At 29.6% G+C, this 16,202-nt stretch overlaps 2 protein-coding genes across 2 annotated transcripts; both read left to right on the plus strand.

The window, feature by feature from the left end:
• Positions 1–560: 560 nt before the first annotated feature.
• LOC11429052 (triacylglycerol lipase 2) lies at positions 561–3,590 on the plus strand. Its single transcript, XM_003601415.3, has 9 exons — positions 561–778; positions 1,614–1,721; positions 1,807–1,947; positions 2,072–2,182; positions 2,262–2,405; positions 2,518–2,558; positions 2,688–2,767; positions 2,903–2,998; positions 3,271–3,590. The coding sequence occupies exons 1-9, from the start codon at positions 602–604 to the stop codon at positions 3,588–3,590; spliced, it is 1,218 nt and encodes a 405-aa protein (XP_003601463.2). The 5' UTR covers positions 561–601.
• Positions 3,591–13,370: 9,780 nt separating this feature from the next.
• LOC11432713 (bidirectional sugar transporter SWEET4) lies at positions 13,371–15,218 on the plus strand. Its single transcript, XM_003601416.3, has 5 exons — positions 13,371–13,754; positions 13,878–13,914; positions 14,021–14,399; positions 14,510–14,629; positions 14,716–15,218. Exons 1-5 carry the CDS (start codon positions 13,712–13,714, stop codon positions 14,926–14,928), a joined length of 792 nt encoding a protein of 263 aa, XP_003601464.1. The 5' UTR covers positions 13,371–13,711; the 3' UTR covers positions 14,929–15,218.
• Positions 15,219–16,202: the final 984 nt, after the last annotated feature.

The following is a 16,202-nucleotide window of genomic DNA, read 5'->3' on the forward strand; positions in this document are numbered from 1 at the left end:
TAGATGATTAGGATGAGACAAAATTGTGTTTTTGCTAGTGATTAACTTTCTTAAATAGAAACTAAAAGATAGACCGTTGATTGCTACTATTGATGGTTAGAAAATTATAAAATATATTGCGTAGTTTGTTGAAATATTTATGCTACATAAATATTAAAAATAAATTAAAAATTTAAATAAAATAGTTACTCGTAACGATAGTTTGTTGAGATATTCATGCTAAATAAAATATTAGTTTTAGAAAATAGAAAAAATAATTAAAATATTTAGAATAAACGTGAAAGCGACACGTGACATAAAAAACTTTACTTTATATATATACTAGTATTGATTTATTTATATTATTTATTACAATAGGTATGACGAAAGCAAGGTTCACCCACTCACTATATTATTCATGTGTTTGCACTTTGAACATAATATCTTCTTGAGGATCATTTAATTTCCTGCATATATATACACACCTGCACATATTGCTCTCAAACTCAGCCTATATCCTTGCATCTCAATTCCTAGCTATATTGTTCTACTACATTTGGCATAATAATATTATCTTCATCTTTGTCTCTTCCCTCCAAAGCATAATAACCACTTTCTTAAAATGACCAGCACAATAGTTAGTCTTATCTCAATACTCGTATTTTGCATTACAATATCAAAAGGGAGAAAAACACTTAACACAACCCATGAATTATCAACGTCCTCCCTCATTACAAACATTAATGGTATCTGCAAGACTATGGTAGAAACACAAGGTTACACATGTGAAGAACATAAGGTAAATATTACCAACAAGCAATGGTTATAATAGATTAAGTCATGCTAGTATTTACATGCCTCAAACTTGTCTAGTTAAAAAATTTAAGACATAAACTTGATTTGTAATCTGTCATAAAGCTTGTTTTTAGGTATGAATTTGGCTTGTGTTAAAAGTCATGTACTTTTTTTTTTTTTTTTTTTTTTTTTTTTTTTTTTTTTGTGTGGCTTGTGGTCTAACATTTTTTACTAATTAGACTTCTAAAAAGATCGTAATCTTCTCTTTTAAAAACCAAAATAGTCTAGTTCCATTTTTAAGTAAAACAATATACTATTATATGTTGACTTGACCTACCTACTCTCAATCTTACTATAACATGTTGCATTCCACATTCCATTTGCTTATGAGCAAATTAAATTTTACCAATATAAATGGTTAATACACCCTCCATCAATTTTTAAAAGATTTTTACGTTTTCATATAGTAAAAAGAAAAAAAAAATTATGTAGTGATCTAAATGTGTTCATTTTGTATGTTGATCATCCTAAAATATCATTTCTATATAAATGTGTAATTAACTTTAATTTTTCATCTTCTTAAATAAATTAACAGTATTAATAAAGAGCGTGTTTGAATATATATATATATATATAGACACACCTATTAATGTGCATAGGCACTTGTATTTATGGACAACTTTTTAAAAAAAGGGCTCATAAATTAGGGACAAAAGAAGTACAACACAATTGATGTTGTAACCTCAATTGATAGAGTTCATATTTCCTTACAAACAATTGTAAAATGTTCATTAAGTAATATCACAAATTTGACATCAACATTATTTTTGTTGTCTTAGGTAACAACAGAAGATGGCTACATCCTAAGTCTGCAGAGAATATCGGCAAGACAGTCCGATAAGAAAGCAGACAAGCCGCCTGTGCTAATACAACACGGTATCTTTTGTGTAAGTTTTAGTGCTGTAAATCACATACAAATTACAATATTGCTTATGCAAAGACAACATGTTTGAATCCTATAATTAATTTTAGGATGCTAGAATATGGTTGTTCAATTCACCAGAAGAATCGTTGGGATTTATCTTAGCCGACAATGGAGTTGATGTGTGGCTTGTCAATGGTCGTGGCACAAAATATAGCACCATGCATACATCGCTAACTCCTGATGACATGGTTCTTAAAACTATGATATACTTCAATATAAACATGCATTTAAGTTTTTCCTCTAAAAATAGTTTTAGAATTTCACACTTTGATAAAAATTATAACTAATTATTGATTTATATCATGTGTATAGGCTTACTGGGATTGGTCATGGGATGAATTGGCTAATTATGATCTTCCTGCTTCAGTCCAATATGTTTACAACCATACTGGTAAAAAAATCCACTATGCAAGTCATTCTCAGGTTAGTTCACTCCTAATTGATTATTATTATTATTATTTTTTATGTTTTTAGTGTGTAACAATACTATAAGTTTTTTCAGGGAACTTTGATGGCTTTTGTTAATTTATCTCAAGGGAAGCTTTTGAATATGTTGAGATCAGCTGCATTACTCAGTCCAATTGCGTATATGAATCCAAATCCTTCAAAGGAAATAAGTCTTGTTGTTGGCCTCTTTTTAACCAATGTGAGACACACAAATAAAATCACACTCTATTTAACTATTATTTTGGAGCAATATGTATTAAATATTTATTGAATGCAATTATAAAAATGTTTTTCTTTTTTTAATATAATAGGAAGTATATTGGTCAAGCCTTTATCAGTTCATTCCTAACGTGTAAGAGAATAAATAACCCTTTTATCTACTTTTATTATATCTTTGGTAAAATGTTTTAGTGTAAAAGAAAAATGTAAAGCTAAAAAAATATTGTAGTAATAATATATCATATGTTTTTATGATTAGCAGGGATGTTATAACAAAATTTGTGAATGAAATATGTAACACTCTAAACCTCGACCTCACCAACCTTTTGACATTGTTTACAGGTACTTTATATGTTATTGATTGAATGATTAGTAAATTTTATGTATAAAAAAGATTATCATAACTTAACCGAAAAAAAAAAAAATTATCATAATTATTGGTTTTATGTTTGTGTTCCCTATCTTAAAATTTTATAGGTCCGAATTGTTGCTTAAATTCTTCTAGAATGGATGTCTATCTTGATCATGTACCACAACCAACGTCAACTAAGAATTTGATCCATTTCTCTCAAAGTAAGTATACTAACACTCAATATTTTTTACTTTTTGCTTGTTGCGACTAAATATAATTAATTGGATTTAATTTGTATGTGCAATATGTGTAATACAATTTTACACCTACATAACACTACATTTCATTATGGTATAATTTAATTGGATGCATGTATAAAAAATGTATACTGTCATTGTTTAAAAAATAATCTCACTATCATTTTTATGCATTTCTAATTAGGACTAATAATTTTTTTTATTGACTTGGCTCTTGTATTATAAAATTTGAATAGTGACGAGAACAGGAAAAATCACAAAGTATGATTATGTTCATCAAGCACAAAATCTACTACACTATGGACATCGAACTCCTCCAACTTATGACTTGACCAAAATCCCTACCGAGTTCCCTCTTTTTCTAGGTGTTGGAGGGCAAGATATGTTATCTGACGTACAGGATGTGAATCTTTTGCTTAATGACCTCAAGGATCATGATTCTAACAAGCTAGTGGTGTCGTTGAACGATAATTATGCACATTTAGATTTCATTGCGGCTATCAATGCTAAACAACTCATTTATGATCCTATGATAGCTTTTTTCAATGCTCATTAATTGTACAACTATTTTTTCAATGCTCATTAATTTTACAACTATTATTGTGCTTCGAATATATCTACTCTCTCCGTTTTATATTAGATGACTTAATTGACTCCGATACACGTACCAATGCATATGTTTTATCTTTGATATCTTCATTTCTCTATTAAAAAAATTATGAAAATATAATATTTTAAAAATATTCATCGAGATGAATCCAACAATATCTTACATGGTATTATTTATCTTTGTGAATTAGTAGAAAAATATAGTCAAAGTATGTTAAGTTAATAATGTATATTGTCAAATAGGTCATCTATTAAGGGACGGAGGGGGTATTAATAATATGAGTCTTGTCCCTGGTTAGTGGTTATTATGTTTAAGTAAATTGTATATGGAATCTTAGATTTTGAGTGCTTCTAAAGATCATATTTCAAGTCACGATTCACAATGATGTAATGTAATGTAATGGAAAATTCAAATGAATAAGAGATTGTTTTCTGTCGTCTTGTTCTCCGCGTTTCCGGTACGGTTTTGTTTTGAAGATTTCCGCTCTACTTCATATTTGTCCATAATTATTCAAAAATCTTCTTTAGTCTCGTCACACTAAAGATGACTTTTTTAAATCCTTGAAAATTCTTATAATTTCGGATACATATTGTTGTAAATTTTGAATATATTTCAAAAGTTTTATAATATATTAATAGAAAATTATTATTATTTTATTTATGTTTAATACTAATATTTTGACTTGGTCTAATTCTTTAGGCCACATCCTTTTGTCTTGATTAAGTCATTTTTACTATCATTTGAAACGGTAATTTAGACATTGATATTTTATTTTGCAACCGAAACAAAAATAAAAGGCACATTATGTTTTGAGTATGAGAGCTGCTATTATATTTGAGGAGTTAGCGTCTACATTTACTAATAAACCAACTGCCTATTTTCATCTATGGTTACGTTTCTTTTAATTTCAATATCAATAACACCATTTTTCTTTTACATGAAAACTCATGTACAGCCTATATAAAATCATCTCTTCTACGAGTCTAATACAAAATCTTGGGTTATATCTTCTTGCTGATTTTAAATCAAGAAGGGTTGTTAAATCCTAAAGATTAGTGTATAATTAGGTAGAAAATACTTAAGGAAAGTGCGATCAACACGTCTGAGATTACCTCACTGCTTGTTTGTGTTTGTTCTACAGATCTTGATAGTTGATCCGGTAGCAGGTTTGATTTGGTTGACAAAGACGTTGATAGGGTTGTGGCTTATGATCTAATTCAACAACAATCTCAAAAAGATAAGTTTATTGATCTCTCCTTTTGTTTATATTTTATTGATTCTTTTATTTATATATTGATTATTATTTATAGAGATAATTTATGCCTAAACTTTACAACACATATTAAACTAAAAATTAGAGCCGATTGTAGAAAGTTAAACTAAAAATTAGAAATTTTCTCTCTTAATCTAATGATCAAGAGCCGGCTGATTAGAATCGAAGTTACTAATCCCCGTGAGCTTAGTTCAGTTGGCAGGAATATTGTATATTATATGCAGGGGCCCGATTCGAACCCCAGACACCCCACTTCTCCACATTTATAATGTATGAGCTCTAACCACTAGACTACTAGAAAAAAAAAAAAAAAAAAAAAAGAATCGAAGTTACTAGACATGATTCAAAACTCAATTTAGTCCAACCTTTCCATATATAAAAAGGAAAAGAGCGACTCATCTTTCTCTTTGTTTCAATGTTATTAAGGACAATTCTTCAAAAAAAAAGAAAAAGAAGAAGTTATTATGGACAATTGGGTCGTGGCCTTCTAGAATTCTAAATAAGATTTTTCTTTTAATAATTTACTTAAATTTATATTTAATTGAATTTGACCTTACACAAATTTATCTAAATTCATGAGTTTGGTACAATTAAGCTGAACAACAACAATTATGTCAGTACTATTTAACAGTGTTGTAACAAAAAATGTGTTGAACAAACACATGTTCGTCCCTTTAAAACGTGTGTATTCTACAGCAAATTGAGTAATGTGGTTTTTAAAGGTTATCATGTACACCAGAGGAAATAACTAGTGTGCCAGAGGATTAACAAATTAAAAATGACACAAGTTACAAGTTAAAATAGGATAAATTACATCCGGGGTATCCTTTACGTTATTTCGGCCACACACAAATCTTTTAAGTTTGAGGTTTGTAAGAGATTAGTCTCTTAAGTTATTTTGGTCACACATAATCTTTTAGATTTGTAAACGTTTTCAATTTAGTCCTTCAAGTGTTACAAAAACGATGATGTGGGAGAATGACTAAATCGACTACGTTTACAAACTTAAAAGACTTATGTGTGACCAAAATAACTTAAAGGACAAATCTGTTACAAACCTTAAACTTAAAGGACTTAAAGGATCAATCAGTTACAAACCTCAAACTTAAAGAACTTAGGTGTGTCCAAAATAACTAAAATGACCAATCTATTACAAACCTCAAACTTAAAACACACCTAATGTAATTTAACCGTAATGAAATGATGTTGTCGGAACCACTTTCTATAATATATATTCACATTAAGTAGTGCTTAAAGCAAGCTAATAGATATCCTTTCTCTCATGGATGAAATTGGTGAAGAGAACATTTTAACTTTCTGGATGTAAGTTAGAAAAGTTATTACGCTATAAGGATGATTGGTGATTGCATCCACCTAATGAAATGATGTTGTTGGAACCATATCTCATAATGAGTGTTTAGTTAAATAGTTTTCATTCAGTTAGACAGTTGTGACTGTTGTTCAGCCAAAAACTGAATCAGACTCATCAATTTAAATAGTGTATGTCAGGTCAAATTTAGATGAAAAACAATAATTGAATGATTCAACTATAATTGTTGGATCACTCAATTATTACTATTCATTTATATTTGACCTAACATAAATTATTTAAATTGATGAGTCTGATCCAGTTTTTGGCAGAACAACAATTGACTGAACAACAGTCAGAACTGTTTAATTTAGTAAAAACTGTTTAACTAAACAATCATTATGAGGTATGGTTCCAACAAGATCATTTCATTAGGTGAATGCAATTACTAATCATATCTCTACACCAATTTCATCCATGAAGTAAGATATATATTTTTTTTTGACAAGATGAGAGTAAGATATCTATCAGCTTGCTTCAACAAATACTTAATGTGAATATATATTATATATATGCGATTAATGTTGTTCCATAACATAAGATTTTTTAAACTATCAACTAGTCTAAGAAGTTAGTTGTTTTCGTGTATTACATGTAACATGATTAATTGCCATCTAGGTTAAGTTTGTATCACTTAGCTAAAACATGTTACTTTTAAGAAAACTAGTGAGTACAACCACTCTTTCCAGTTTAGATCATCATCAATTTAAGAAATCAATTAGTTAAAATACTTTGTGGATGAGGTTTGTAGTTGAGGAGAGCTCAAGAAATACTTTGTTTTAGTAAAGTAGGAATAAATTAGTTAAAATATGAGTAAAAAATAATTAAAATAAAAAATGTGAACAAGTTAAATTAATCAATAAATAAAAACTTACTAAAATAAATCGGGACAATTGAGTCCTTATGTCAATTTTTTTTTTCTAATCCAATATATGTATTTTTCATTTTCAAACCATGATTGGACTTGTGACAGTCCAAATGACATATAATAAATGGTCCATGTATATATTTTAAACAAAATAAGGGGATATTTAGGTTCTGCAACAATATTTTGGTACAATTTGGTCTCTAAAAATAAAATCAAAAATAAAAAAATCAATAAATTTTGAATATTAATCATTCTTTAAGTTGCACATTCTTCCTTCATAATGTAAGAATTATGTTTGTTGAACTCTAAGAGATCAAATCAATACTTTCAAATTTTGTGTTGGACCAAATTATGCTTTCCTACTTAAGATGTTGGTTTAACTAGATAGAAATATTGTATTTTTCTAATTAGTTTGAAAATGTATACATAATTTTGTCCAGTCGATATGTAAGGATCAAGTTTGTTGAACTCTAAGAAATCAAATTAATACTTTCATATTTTGTGTTGGACCAAATTATGCTTTCGTACCTAAGAGATTGGTTTAACTAGCTAGTTTGAGAATGTATATATAATTTTGTCGAGTGCAATCCTCCATAAAAAATGAAGTATCAATAGTCTCTCACAAATACTCCCTCCGTCCCAAATTGTATGTCATGTTAGAAAAAATATTTGTTCCAAATTGTATGTTGCTTTACAATATCAATGAAAAATTAATATTACTTTTCCTATTATATCCTTAACTATTTATTACTCTCTCTTCTTTCAATTCCTTCATTTATCTTTCTCATATCATTTATTGAGGACAATTTTGTAAAACAACTCATAATATCTCTTTCCCACACAATATTAATTACATTTCTTAATATATGTGAAATGCCCAAAACGTCGTACAATTTAGGACGGAGGAAGTATGAAAGTACCAATTTGTTTCCTTAGAGTTCAACAAACTTGGCCGTCTTGAGATTGAAGGAGAAAATGAAAATTTTAAGAAGAACGAGCAATTTCCAAAATTTACTCATTTTTTGTTTTATTTTTTATTTTTTGGGCACCAAACTGTTCCAAAAATTTGTAGTGAGGACCTAAATATCTACTTATTTTTGTGTAAAATACATGTAGATCGTTCTTTATATAACATGTGGACGTCACATAATCACATAAGGAAAAAGATGTAGTGATATTATTATAGTTAATTAAATTAAGTAATTTAATAATACAATAATTTTATTTAAGTTAAAAAAAACTAAATTAATTTTGATGTAAAACTTAAAAAACGGGAGCTTCTAGTACTTTTAAAAACAATTAACATTCCTTAAAAAAAAAATCAACATTAATCTTTTTTCTATTTCTTTTATACCAAATAATATATAAATATATTTTATTCGTCGCATTTTTCTCTCTTCTCACACCCTTACTTACATAATTTTCTTCCACTTTTTCTTTACAACCAAACAAATCATGAGTCTATTTGAGAGGAGGACTAATTTGGAGGGGAGGAGAGTGAATGACTTGTTTTTCTTTTCTATACTAATAAAACTATAACAATAGTTTTAAAAATGAATATGAAGTGTAATTGAATTATTATATAATATATATAATCTTTTTTCAAAATCTCAAATATATATTAAAATATAAACCCAACTCTCCAAAATCCACCTCCCAAACATGTCTAATTTGAAATATTTGAAATTTGATTCATATTATTTGTCATTTTATAATATCAACAATAATAAAATATTTTTATACTGATATATTTTTATTTATTGTATTTTAATTCATTTAACTACTTATTTAGAAAAAAAAACTCATTAAACTACTTTACTAATTTCTTCTTAAAAAACTACTTATTACTAATGACTAATAATAAGAGTATTTCACTATATAGAACTAATTTTTATCTTAAAAATTAGCGGACTAATTTTTTTTTTCTTAAAAAATATATATAACCTCAAAACCACTTCACTTTATTAATTTATTTATTTATGGAAACCTCAAAAACACTTACCCTTGATTTGATATCGAGATATAATTAATATCATTCAAGTGGTTCAAAATAAATGTTCGTATCAGCACGTACATGATAAGTTTTCTTGAAAACGGCAAATGGAGAAAATTAAGTTCTATATAAAAAATGACAAGAGTTTTTTTTAGGGGAAAGAATGACAGAAAATTAATTGCGCTCAATTTATTGTCCTTATATTGGTTAGTGGACTGAGAAAGAGAAAAATATTGGCTAGTGCCCAGTGGACCCAAAAAGAAAATTTTGTTTTAATAGAACGAGAGGTCATATTGAATTACATCCAAATATTTTTAAGAAGAGTCATGCTCGAAACACACATTTCAATACATATATTTTTATATTTTACTTTACTGTTAAAAAATTGAGTTGTGTTATTTGAACATCCATATATGTGATAACTTTTGTGACAACCAAAATTTTACAAATGAAATGAGGTAGTGGCACAAAAACCAAAGCAATAGAGAGAAAAAGTAAAAAGATAATGTGAGTATGAGAGAAAAAGTTGTCACAAAAATTGTAAAAAATGGTTGTTCAAATATCATTTCTCTAAAAAATTATGTAGGAGTCATGAATTTTAATTAATAGAAAAAATGTGTTGAGATATGTGTATTAGAAAGTATGTTACTGACACTTTTTTATTTTTACACCATCAAAACTAGCTATGTCTCCCGGTCTGTTATAGCCGTTGTTAGTTTTTACCTCTTTTGAATCTAGTTCTTGATATAAATTAAAGAAAGGTCTAACTTTACTAACAACTTCATAAAAGAGAGGTAGAATATAGGAATAATGTAAAGAATCCGATTCCAAAGAATAAGCCTACCTCATATAACTAACAAACATGTTACACAAGAGCCAAACCTCCATCTCAAAGTATTATGCAGATGACCCCATGTACTTAGAGAGATTAGCCTCATTAAGAAGCCCAAAATATGCAAAGGCACGAAACCAACCTTACAATTTAACAATCTCTTAGCCACTGGGAGGAAGAACTTCTTTACATTGATCTCAATTACACTGCTCTTTTTTTTTTTTTTTTCTTCTTTTTTTTTGACGTTCTCTCTCTCACACACACATAGTTATCCTCTAGAACAAATGCAAGATTGAGACAACAAAGATCATCTTCAAGGAACAAAGATGTTCCATAGTTGATTCCCCTGTAAACATAGTATCATTTGCATATTATAGACATAAAATTGTCAATCCCTCATCGACCGCCTTAAAACCCAAAAATTATTGAGAGACTCCAACTTAAAGATCATCCCACTCGGACCCTCTACCACATATAAATAAAGAAATCAAGGAAGGAGATCATTTTGCATAAGGCCCTTATGGATGTTTACCTCCCATTTGCGACCCCCACACGTTACCTGAGAAAATGCAAGCAAAAATTCAAAATCGCAACCTATCATCGAAGAAAAACCTACCCACTATGTAATTCAAAAACACCAAGCTAAATCATAGGATTTTTCGAAATCCACCTAAGGGGCATTATATAAGGTATTTAATGCGCATTTGCTACTTTTGTTTTAGAAGAACAAAGGTGTCCAAATTCAACAAGAAAAAAAGTCGTGACATAATGCTTTAAATAACCATGAGAACAAAGAAGTATAATCATGCTTCACTCATTTTAAGATTTTAGATTGAGGTAAGATTTACACTGTCGACACACCTCTTAGATTAGAAGTTCACAGTCTTTCTCACCGTTTCACCAAGACGGTGACTTAATCAACGTTAATTTTTCCATGAAATTAAAGAAAAACGAATGAACGTTGAGCTTTTACGATTCGTTTTCTTTCATTTCTTTTTAGCAAGCTAGAGCCGACAACTCATCATTTCATGCGAGTAGGGTTGGGAATAGGCCAGGCCGGCCTACAGGGGCCTACGGTCTGGCCTGTTGAAGCCTAACCTGTTTATGAAAAAGGTTAGACTTGGGCTTTTGAAAAAGCCTATCTAAATAAATAGGCCAGACTTAGGCTATTAAAAAAAGCCTACGAAGCCTGATCGACCGGCCTATTTATGCATATTATTAAAATTTATTTTTTATTTATATTAAAATATATTTTATATTAGAATAAAAATCAAGAAAAAAAACTCAAATAATGGACTTTTTAAATAGGCTTTGATGCCTTATAGTGAAATAGGCTTTTAAGGCCTTATAGCAATAGATAGACCTTGAGATGAAATAGGCTTTAAGGCCAATTTGACCTATTTAGAAGTAGACAAAATTGAATATTTAATTACGTTAATTTAAAGTAGGCATGTAAATATGCTTTCAGGTCAGGCCAAACTTTTAAATAGTCCAGGCTCAGGCTAGCAAAAAATTACGTAGGCCAGGCTCAGGCCTATCAAAGCCGCCTGACCTGGCCTATTCCCATCCCTAGGTGCGAGTTTATACTTATGATGTTGTAGTATTGAACGATTATAGGATAAAATATGGTTTTGGTCTCTGCAAATATGTCTTGTTTTGGTTTTAGTCTCTGTAATTTTTTTTTGTTGTTTTTGGTCCCTGCAAATAAGTCTCATTTTGGTTTTGGTCCCTGACCCCACTTTTGTGATGATTTACATACGTGGCACATGATGACTCCCATTTATGAGGGACTATTTTAAAAACAATTTTTTTTTGCAGGGACCAAAAACAACAAATTTTTTTACGGGAACTAAAACCAAAATAAGTCATATTTGCAGGGACCAAAACCATATTTTAGCGTTAAGTATATAAGGGGGGTGTATTGGATTAGGATTTTAAAAGACTATTTTAATAAAAAAAGTCTTTAAGATTTTAAAAGACTGTGTGAGATTGTATTGATTCTGTGAGATTTTAAAAGACTTTTTATGTAAAAGACTTTATACACTCAAAATTTTAAAGGATTTATCACACAGACTTTTAAGGATTTCAAAGGATTTCATGTGATTTTAAAATTTCAAAAGATTCAATAAATTTTAGGGGAAAAAGAGCAAACTTACAAGCGTGAATGATAAAAATAATGAACAAATAAATTCTAGCGTTTGAATAAAGAAAAATAAAACCAATAAAAAATTCTTTTACTATTGATTTTCAAATTTTAAGAAATTTATGGAATTTATAAGATTTTAAGGGACTAAAAAACACTCTAACACATTATTCTCAATACACATTTTTTATTTGTTAAAAATGTTATTCCCATAAAATTCAATTGTAAATATTTAAAATTATGCCACCACTTACAAATCTTTCAAAAAAAAAATTGTGTCAGTCATTACAAATCGGTCGGGTTACACGAGTTTATCGAGTGTTAACTCAGTCAAACTCGTTAAACCTTCCAATTTTACCAGAAACCGATTTTACCTCAGAGTTAACACGATTTTTGTACTTAAAAATGTCAACTCGATAATCTCGGAGATTTAACACTCGATTTGCAGAACATTGATTACGACATACTCTCTATCATAATATTCTCAATACAATTTTTTATTTTTTTATGAGATAGAGAGAGGGGGGATGAGAGATGAGAGAGAGAGAGAGAGAGAGAGAGAGAGAGAGAGAGAGAAACGAAGAGAGAATAGAGAGAGAGAGAGATGAGAAGAAAAAGATAGTAACTTTTAAAATAAAAACAATCTCAAGAAATCTCATCTTTTCATGAAAGACTTTTTCTTGTTAAAATTACACTACAAAATCCCACAAAATCCATCAAAATCCAATTTATTAAACAATCCTTCAAAATTTGAATGATTTTGAATACCACAAGACTTTTTTTAAATGATGAAAAGTCTTGATTGAATACCTCAAGACTTTTTTAAAATGACAAAGAGTCTTGATTGAATACCACAAGACTTTTTTTAAATTGCAAAAAGTCTTGATTGAATACCACAAGACTTTTTCATAATTAAAAAGTCTTTTAAAATCCCATAGAATCCTAATCCAATACATCCCCCTAAATTCATATATTGTTTCAAAAATAAAGTACATAAATTCTTATATATAAATTCATACTTTTTTAGATGGATTATGTTTCATGAACATCCTTTTCTCTATACACACATTGTACCACTTCCATATGAGAGTGTTTGAGAGACATAAAAGATGAGTTTCTTATGTGTGTAGTGATCACATGGACACATGTCACAATTATATGTGAGTGTACAAGTGGTATATGTCACCTAAGGTGGTTTATGTATCACTACCATTTTTAGATTAAGGGGGAACGTAGCAAGCATAGAAATCAGTGCGAAAAACTGTGACAGCCCACAGCCATGTCTATGAGAAATGGACGTTGGCGGCTCTATCATAGTGGCTAGTAGATGATCAGTATCTTAAACACAGTGCCAACTGCCATCAAATGAACTTAATTTCTCAATCATATGCTCAATCAAACTTTTCTCTATTTATAGGACGAATACCACCGTACATACTCCCTCACAATTAGTCACAACACATGCAATATACATGATCTACCTAATACAATTAAATTAGTGCATTTATAAGTTTATACTATATTCTCAAGAATCGAGAGTGAGTGTTATAGACTCAAATTTGTAATTTCAGTTGCAAAATCTAGGAAAAATGAGTACTGCAGAAATTGCTCGAACAGCAGTGGGTATCATAGGTGGGTCATACTAATTTGCTTTTTAAGCTTTCATTAAAAACATATGTACTTCAGGAATATTTTTTCTTTTTTGGTTATAATTTCCACCTTATTTTTTGCATTTTTTTTCCTTCTTGACTTCAGGAAATGTCATCGCCGGCTGCATGTTCTTGTCTCCAGTGTAAGATTATTTCTAAATCTCTTCCCGCATTTTTCAATTTTAACCTAAAAAATAACAATACTAACATTTGTTGTTAATTTTTTCCTTCATGTCCTTAATTATGCAGGCCAACATTTGTTGGGATATGCAAGAAAGGATCAGTGGAACAATACTCACCCGTACCATACCTAGCCACGTTGATGAACTGCATGGTTTGGACTCTCTACGGGTTGCCAATGGTGCACCCTCACAGTTTCCTTGTGGTGACCATCAATGGTGCAGGATGTGTGGTTGAGATCATCTATATCACACTCTTTCTCATATATTCTGACCGTAAAAAGAGGCTCAAAGTCTTTCTTGGTTTACTATTGGAGCTTATTTTCATTTTCCTTCTCTCATTTGTTTCATTGACTATGCTTCACACTGTTAACAAACGTTCTGCTGTTGTTGGGACCATATGCATGCTATTTAATATTGGCATGTATGCTTCACCTTTGTCTATTATGGTTAGTACTTAATATATATCATGTTTATTTTTTTATTTAAGATAAAATTGGTTAATATATATGGATTGGCTTAATCATGTGATCTTAATTAATATAATCTATGGTTGCAGAAACTAGTGATCAAGACTAAAAGTGTTGAGTTCATGCCGTTTTTCCTATCTTTAGCTTCATTTGGCAATGGTGTTTCTTGGACCATTTATGCTCTCATTCCTTTTGACCCATTCATTGCGGTAAGAAAATAAATTATAATAATACCATGCTTAATTAAGGTTCTACTAGGGTTGTTAAACTAATATTCATTGTATATCTCAATCAGATACCAAATGGGATTGGGACAATGTTTGCGGTGGTACAATTGATTCTATATGCATCATATTACAAGTCAACCCAAGAACAGATAGCAGCAAGGAAGAATAATGGAAAAGGAGAGATGAATCTGTCAGAAGTGGTAGTTGGCATGAGTAATGCTACTGTCCAAGACAACAAGAAGATAACTGCTATTGATCATTCTTCTCCAAGTGCCAAATGACTATTAATGGCACTCATGCATCCTCTTCCTTTGCCCAACCCATTGAGTCATTAATTAATTAATTAATTAATTATGATCTTATAGTTTTTGGATTGATTCTTGTAATCTTATTTCTATTTCCAGCTTAATTTTCATTTGTTAGTTACCATATCTTCAACCTTAGCTTGTTACAGACCAACACATGAATATATGTGTTGTTTTGTTACTCTTTGCCTTTTTATTTCTAGTCTATGTCACCTATTATTAGATTAGTCCCATGCATCATATTTTTTCAATAAAATTCCATTATGGTTGAGTTTTGTTTTTCTTCTTTAATTCAAACCCTTCTCTCATTCTTTCTTAAATAATATTATTTTTAAATACAAAAGAGAAGTGTGACACAATACTTAAATGGGGTATTCCAAAATTTGCAATAGTATATAAAAAATAAAGGTTTGGGAAGGAAGCAAAGTGTGACACAAGTCATAATATCCTTATCATCTTAGCCTTACTCAACTGGGTAACATTTTTGGATGATGAAGTAATTAATTAAAAAATATTATACAAGTTTTGATTTTGAACGAATTAGCAACTCCATAACAAAAGCGCAACACAAAATTTTAAAGGTGGAACACTTGTTAACATTTTCTTAATAATATTTTAGGATGAATTACACGCACTTTACTTAAAGTCTCTTTAAATAACACAAAGATATGTTCTAGTGTTTGACTTACATTAACCTCCCTTGTTTATTTCTTCATTGGATACTCATCCCTCTTGAAGGATAACATGTTATAGTTTTGATAAGACAATCATGGTTGGACATTGACATCACTTATTCATTTGAATTTTCCATTACATTACATCATTTGCGAATCGTAACTTGAAATATCATCTTTAAAAGCACCCAAAATCTAAGATTCCTTATACAATTTACTTAAACATAATAACAACTAACTGGGTGCACGGGTTAACAAGACCGATATTATTAATAGATAGATAGTAGATATATTTGAAGCACAATAATAATTGTAAAATCATAGGATCATAAACGACTTGTTTAGCATTGACAGCCGCAATGAAATCTACATGTGCATAATTATCCTTCAACAACACCACTAGAGAAAGAGGGAGTTCGGAAATGTCATATGTTGGAGGAGTTTGATGTCCATAGTGTAGTAGATTTTGTGCTTGATGAACATAATCATACTTTGCAATTGTTCTGATTCTTGTCACTACTTATATTTTAGGCTTAATAACAGTTTTCGCCCGCTAACTTTCACGAAGTTGCGATT

The sequence above is a fragment of the Medicago truncatula genome, chromosome 3, assembly GCF_003473485.1.
Source record: "Medicago truncatula cultivar Jemalong A17 chromosome 3, MtrunA17r5.0-ANR, whole genome shotgun sequence".
Classification (NCBI taxonomy): Eukaryota; Viridiplantae; Streptophyta; class Magnoliopsida; order Fabales; family Fabaceae; genus Medicago; species Medicago truncatula.

Bases quoted from the DNA above. Each gene is read 5' to 3' on its own strand.
- LOC11429052 (XM_003601415.3), top strand. From the start codon at position 602: ATGACCAGCACAATAGTTAGTCTTATCTCAATACTCGTATTTTGCATT. The intron at 1,722-1,806 runs GTAAGTTTTAGT...AATTAATTTTAG, and splicing joins TACAACACGGTATCTTTTGT to GATGCTAGAATATGGTTGTT. The intron at 2,183-2,261 runs GTTAGTTCACTC...AAGTTTTTTCAG, and splicing joins ACTATGCAAGTCATTCTCAG to GGAACTTTGATGGCTTTTGT.
- LOC11432713 (XM_003601416.3), top strand. From the start codon at position 13,712: ATGAGTACTGCAGAAATTGCTCGAACAGCAGTGGGTATCATAG. The intron at 14,400-14,509 runs GTTAGTACTTAA...CTATGGTTGCAG, and splicing joins CTTCACCTTTGTCTATTATG to AAACTAGTGATCAAGACTAA. The intron at 14,630-14,715 runs GTAAGAAAATAA...TATCTCAATCAG, and splicing joins CTTTTGACCCATTCATTGCG to ATACCAAATGGGATTGGGAC.